Raw genomic sequence first — 6699 nt, forward strand, 5'->3', positions numbered from 1 at the left:
GACGCCCAGAGAGGAAGGAGTGGCCCTGGAGTTAGGACGCCAAGCTCCCCAGGATGAAGGGATGGTAGGCAAACATGACAGCGGACGGAACAGGATCATGCCAGCGAGCATCAGAAAAGGACAGATAGATACAATAAATATTCCAGGCCTTGCCATGTATTGTGGTCAGAATTGGAGAGAAATAAGCAATATTAAGAACGTGCCCATGTTCTTCGTAAGAGCCCCATTTGCTCAGTTTCTTGCTCATTCCTTCCACCAACAGTGCTCAGTCCTAGACACAGGACCTAACGCTGATTAATAAACTGGCTTTCAGCATACCACCCCCTAGGGGGCATTTACAGTACTTCAATTCTCTTCCCAAGGTACAGCTGAGGCAAAGCTGTTGAAGATTACTTTAAAAAAAAGTGGGGAGGGGAGTAGTCCCCTTTCTAGGTCCCAAGGCAGAGTGGGGGGGCGGGGGTCAGGCCTTCCCATCATGGTCCCTCCATGGGCTCCTCAAAGTCAGACCACAAGGTGAACAAATACACATGGCCAGCTGTTCTCTCCCACGGCCTATTTGGAATCTCAAGGCCAGCTCTCTGCCCAAGGGATGGACAAAGGACATGACCTTCCTCTTTATATTCTCACAGTTTTCAACAATGCAAAAGGCAACCACCCCAGCACACAGCAAATACACACCCTGACATGCAGCAAAAGTGTAAACACATCTTTTGAAAAGCTACTTTATCTAAAGCAGGAGTTTCCTAAAAGAACTGACAGACAGGGGCAAAGGGATGGGGGACAATTCGGTTACTATGTATTTTACTATTTCCTTATAGGGAACCTAGGAATGAATTTTGTTTCTTCTGTCTCATTTTGTTTTTGTTTGATTTGGACAAAAGTGCTTTGAGTAGACATGAGCTCTAAAAGGGGGAAAAGAAGGGGAGGACAAAGGGGAAGAAGAGAAAGAGTTGCTCTTTAGAGAAAGGGTAGCTCACTTCTAGCTACCTAGAAGGCTGAGATCCGATTATCTGAGGCTAGCGAAAGCCAGGTCAAGCAGACAAATTTGAGAAATCCTTATCTCCATTTAACCAGAAAACAAAGCCAGAAGCAGCCAGATACCAGTGGATCACGCCTATAGTCCTAGCTTCTTGGGAATCTAAGATTTGAAGATAACGGTTCAAAGCCAGCCTGGGCAGAAAAGTACCTGTGAGACTCTTGTCTCCAATTTACCACTCAAAAACCAAAAGTAGAGCTGTGGCTCCAAGTGGAAGAGCACTAGTCTTGAGCAAAAGAGCTCAGGGATAGCGCCCAGCCCTGAGTTCAAGCCCCACAACCAAGAATAAAGAGAAAGAAAGAAGGGAGGGAGGGAGGGAGGGAGGGAGGGAGGAAGGAAAGGAGGGAGGGAGGGAGGGAGGGAGGGAGGGAGGGAGGGGAGATGTGGCTTAAGTGGTAGAGTCAAGTAAGAATGTGAAACCATGACTTCAAGCCCCAGAGTGATTGATTAAAAAGGCCGATGGAGAAAGGTTAGTCTGAAATTTGTAAGGGAGTTTGACCAAATGGAGATTATAAAAACAAAAGAGAAAGAAATTCTGGGATTATATAAGAGAGTGAAGGAAGAATTGATATGAGAGGAAGACAGAGCCTTTGGAGATGCTTCTAGCACAGGGAGAGTGCTCTGGCTCCAAAGGATGGTCAAGGGAGGGACAGAAGGGGACAGCAATGAGACAAAAGACTCTGCAGAAGATGCGTCCAGGAAAGAGGAAGTGGGGTGGGTGGGCAACCCTCCAGAATGCCTCAGGGAGCAGGAGGGAGGCTGTGACCACGAACAGTCTATTGCATGTGGAGGAGAAGAACAGAGATGCATTTGAGAAGCAGGTTCAGTGTAGAGGGAGAGGAAGGTCAGAAGAGGAATCAAGAAGTGAGGCTAGCACGCATGGTCACATGGCCTGCTCGGGAAGGGAGAGAGATGCAGAACACAAGACAGAGCACCGCTAGCACAGGACCCTGCTTCATTTGCTCACTGCTGTCTCCCCAGTACCTACGCCACTTTCTGTCATTTCACAGATACTCAATAAATATTTGTCCATTGGTGGTTGTTGACTCAGTGGAGAGATGCGTGAATTACCACAGCATCTGAGGGAGTATGAAAGAATCAGCTGGCTCTTGCATATGTGTAGCTCATGCCTGAACACTGAAGTTGCTACTGTTTTCAGGAGAGGCTGCAAGTGAGCACAGTCATAGTCTAAAGGCTGAAGTTAGTCTTTCAGGCAGTCATATGAGAAAAAGAAAATCTTCCTGGTCAGACACTGGAACTGGAGTGTTTCTGAATAGAAATCCCTCTCTGTCTGCACCAGGAAAATCACAGGAGATGGAAGCAGCTGCCTCTAGAGGGCTGGGAGTGGAGAAGGGACAGTGTACAGAAGGGTAGGTACGGAGCAAGGAGTTAAGAGATCCAGGCAAATGCCTGCAGAGTTGTGTTAGTCACCACACCACAACTAACAAATACTGAAAATAAGCAATTCATGCAAAGAGATATTAGCCTAGGTGTAGGGGCACTGGCTTGTAATCCCAGCCACTCAGGCGGTAGACTTGGGAGAATTGTGAGTTCTAAGCCAGCCTAAGCAGACACAGCAGGAAGACACGATGCAAGGCCCAGGGTTTGATCCCCACCAGAAAGTAGGTGGATGAATGGACAGATAGATCACAGATTTGATAGATGATACATGAAATAGCTGACAGATGGACAGAGATAGACACAGACAGACAGATGTGCTATATTGATTCCACCAATGACTGCATGATAGTTGGCTCTGTGGCTCTGTCTGTGAACAACTGACCCTAAACAATCCTGCAGTTTCCAGGTTGTGTTTTAATTAGGTAGCATGGTTCTCCTTTCCAGGGAATGTAGGAAAGAACTTTTTCCTGCTGTTTATCACTCTTCTGTTGTTTGATTTTTGGAAGACAGACAGACACTAAGGAGAAGGTGAGTTCTAAAAGGGCAGAATGGCCCAGAACAAGAAAAAAGAAGTACAGTTGTAAAGAACATGCCCACTGGCACTAAGCAGAGCCTTGAGATTCAAAGAGTAGGTGAGGTTAGTTTTTGCAAAATTGTAGAAAGAAAGATGGAGTGAATAAAGACAAAGAAGGCAAACACTTCAGTGGCACTCACTCTGGGATTCAGGGGACAGAGGTGGTTAGATGAGACACGGAAGGCTCACACAACTGCTACGGGGTGGCCACCAGGGCCCAGTGTGTGAAGGAGCTTCTGCAAACCTTGAAGGGCTAAATCCTGACATTTCCAGACAGATAATACTGTAGGAACACTTGGCAACACAGAAAGGCTCTGTGCAACTGGCGGACATGCATTTCCTACAATGTCAACCCACCCTAGAGGATCCACTGCCCCCAGTCATGGGAACAAGATAGACACACACCTCATGGAGGACCCATTTCACAATTTAAAACAACCCTGAAGGTAGTCTCTAGTCACAAGAGCCACAATTAACCCACTTGAATTTTTTTTTCCTCATATGCATCCATGGTATACAATTTGGGCGGGGGGGATCAGTTGTGGGGGCTGAACTCTGGGCCTGAGCACTGTCCTTCAGCTCTTCAGTTCAAGGCTAGTGCCCTACCACTTGAGCCACAGCACCACTTTTGGCTTTTTTCTGCTTATGTGGTACTGAGGAATCAAACCAGGGCCTTATGCATGCAAGGCAAGCACTCTACCACTGAGCCAACTTCCCAGGCCCTGGTATACAATTTTATAAGATCTGTAAGAAGCCTCCAGATGGAAGAAATTTTGGGACTCAGCTAGTCCAGCCTCTCACTTGTTAGGACTTAGTTGGTAGAAATCCATGGCAGACACTATCCATGGACATTGGACATCCTTGATTGCTCTTCTCGTGTCTCCGTCTCCTTTGCGGTACACCTAAATCCATGTATCTGAACTCTATTCAATGCAATATTGTTGGAACTAACAGAATTCACTCCAGGTCTGTCTCCCTCTTAAAACAGAGGATTCTCAACCAGCAAAACAAAAGTAAGGCAGCCAACGCACTGATGGCTAAAGCCTTTAATCCTAGCAACTCAGGAGGCTGAGACCTGAGGACTACAGCTAATGTGGGCAGAAAAGTCTGGGAGACACTTAACGTCCAATTAACCACCAAAAGGCCACACGTGGAGGTGTGGCTTAAGTGGTAGAGCACCAGCTCTAAGGGAAAAATCCGAATGAGAGCTCAAGGGCCTGTGTTCAATCCCCAGTACTGCATGCCTCCCCCACCCCACCTGCCACACACACACACAAAACAAGATATAGAGCCCAGGTCCTGAGAATATCAGGGAGGTTCTTAAGCCAGAGGATGATAATGAACACGTATCAGGCCCTCACACAATGCTTGCAAGTTCCAAAAACAAAACGTGTAAGGAGTCCCTGGTTGAAAGTCAAGATAATTACACTTTTAAACACAAATACTTGCCATTTCAAAAGCTCCTTTATGGAAACTGCCGTAGGGCCTGGATGGCTCGCTGTGGCGCTCAGAAGCCCTGTCTGTTGAGCTCTATTTGGCTCATTCCCCAATCAACTTGGGTGCAAAGCATGGAGAATAAGGACAATCAAGATTCAGATGTCCTATGCAGTAGGAGGCGCCTGAGTGCTCACGCAGTCAGGACCCTGGCACAAAAAATTCCCTGATCACAGGGATTTACCTCGCAGAGGAGGGGAAATCGACACCCCGGGGCACCCGGGATATATAACCACGCGTGGCACAACTCCTTGGGCAGATGCCCACGCGCCTTCCCCCGGCCCGCCACACTCACCTGCAGAAAGCAGTGTCCCACCGGGGTATGCTCCGCGAGGGTCGCGTTGTACACCTGTCTCGGGAACACCGGCTCGTGGTCATTGACGTCGGCCACGGTGATGCGCACGCGGCAGGTGGCGGAGAGTGGGGGGCGTCCGAGGTCCTGGGCCACCACCCTCAGCTCCACCTCCTCCTGGGCCTCGCGGTCCAGAGCCCGGACGGTGCTGATCGCGCCGCTCTCGGGATGGATGGCGAAGGCGGGTCTACACTCGGCCGCGGGGGGCGGCACCTCGGGTTCGCAGCCGGCCTGGAGCTGGACGAGCGCGTAGCGCAGCCGGGCGTGATCGGTGCCCGGCTCGTCGGCATCCGAGGCACTGACCCACAGCACTGCGGTGCCAGGGGCGGCGGCCTCGGACACCGAGGCCCGGTAAAGCTCCTGGCTGAAGACGGGCGGCTGGTCGTTGAGGTCAGTGACGCGGAGCAGCAGGGTCTCCTCTGTGCTCAGGGGTGGGGACCCCGCATCCGTCGCCACCAGTCGCAACTCGTACAGATCCCGGCTCTCCCTGTCCAGGGGCCCCTCAACGCAGAGGAAAAAGACTCCTGGGGCCCCCCCGGGGCGCAGCGCAAAGGCACCCTCCCCGCCCTCCAGGGACAGCGAGATGCCCCCGCCCCCGAGGCCCAGATCCCTGGACGCCTCCTCTTCCCTCTGGGGGTCGCCATCCGCGTCGGACACCGACACGCGAGCCACGTAGTCACCAGGTCGGGCTCCCTCGGAGACGCAGGCCGCGGCTCCCTCGGTGAAAAAGAGCAGGTGGATGGCCGGCCGGTTGTCATTCACGTCCAGCACGGTGATGGACACGCGCGCCGTGGCGACCTCGGGCTCGGCGCCCCCGTCGCGGGCCTCGATCACTAGCTGGTGCCAGGCCTGCGCCTCGCGATCCAGAGGCCTCCGCACCCGCACGGCGCCGCTCAGCTCGTCCACGGTGAAGTAGGCGTCGCCGTCCGGTGAGCGGGGCCCGGGGCGGGCGCGGAGGCGGTAGCGCACGAGCCCGTTGGGCCCCAGGTCGCGATCGGTGGCGCGCACGCGACACACCTCGGCGCCCGGCGGGGCGTCCTCGCGCACCGCGGCGCGGTACTCGTCCTGCTGGAAGACCGGCGCGTTGTCGTTCTCGTCCAGCACGCGCACTTCCACGCGCAGGCGGCCGCGGCGCCGCGGGCTGCCGCCGTCCCACGCCTCGATCTGCAGCTCGTGCGCCGCCGCCGTCTCTCGGTCCAGACGCCGCAGGAGCACCAAGTCCAGAGGTTCCAGGGGCGGCGACGACGCCGACGCGGGGGGTGGCGGCCCTGGAGCCCCGTACCGCAGCTGGAAGAACGGCCCCTCGGGGTCCCCGGGGGGCTCCGAGGGCTGCACCAAGCTGTAGCCCTGCGTGCCAAACAGCCCGGCGTCCGGGTCGTGCGCACCTGGCAGGCGGAAGGCGGTGCCCGGCGGGCTGAGCTCGGAGACGTCGAGCTGCAGGGAGTCGCGCGGAAAGCGGGGCGAATGGTCGTTCACGTCGTTGACTCGGATCTCCACCTGCACCACGGCGCCCAGCAGCGTGGCGGCCACGAAGCGGTAGCGATCGCGCCGCTCGCGGTCCAGACGCCGCGCCGTGCGGATGATGCCGGTGTCCGGGTGCACGTGGAAGTCGTCTAGCAGCGGGGAGTCCTCCGAGTCCTCGGACAGCAGGAAGCCGACTGCCCCCTGCGGCTGCGCGGCCTCCAGCGCCGCGCGGAGGTCACCCACCAGCGTGTCCGCAGGCAAGCCCTCGTCCACCGAAAGGCTCAGGTTGAAGACCTGGGCGGAGGAGCCCGAGGACGCCCACAGCCACGCGTGCACGCAGAGCCCGAGCAGGGCGCGCCGCGCCCCGGGGCCGCCGCC

At 54.6% G+C, this 6699-nt stretch overlaps 1 protein-coding gene across 1 annotated transcript; it reads right to left on the reverse strand.

The window, feature by feature from the left end:
* Positions 1-804: 804 nt before the first annotated feature.
* On the reverse strand, positions 805-6699 carry LOC105995842 (protocadherin-16-like; the record flags this gene model as incomplete). Its single annotated transcript, XM_013029716.1, has 2 exons — positions 805-900; positions 4801-6699. Coding segments are annotated over 2 exons (1995 nt in total), but the record flags the coding sequence as incomplete, so codon positions are not given.

The sequence above is a fragment of the Dipodomys ordii genome, unplaced genomic scaffold (genome assembly GCF_000151885.1).
Source record: "Dipodomys ordii isolate 6190 unplaced genomic scaffold, Dord_2.0 Scaffold122, whole genome shotgun sequence".
Lineage (NCBI taxonomy): Eukaryota > Metazoa > Chordata > Mammalia > Rodentia > Heteromyidae > Dipodomys > Dipodomys ordii.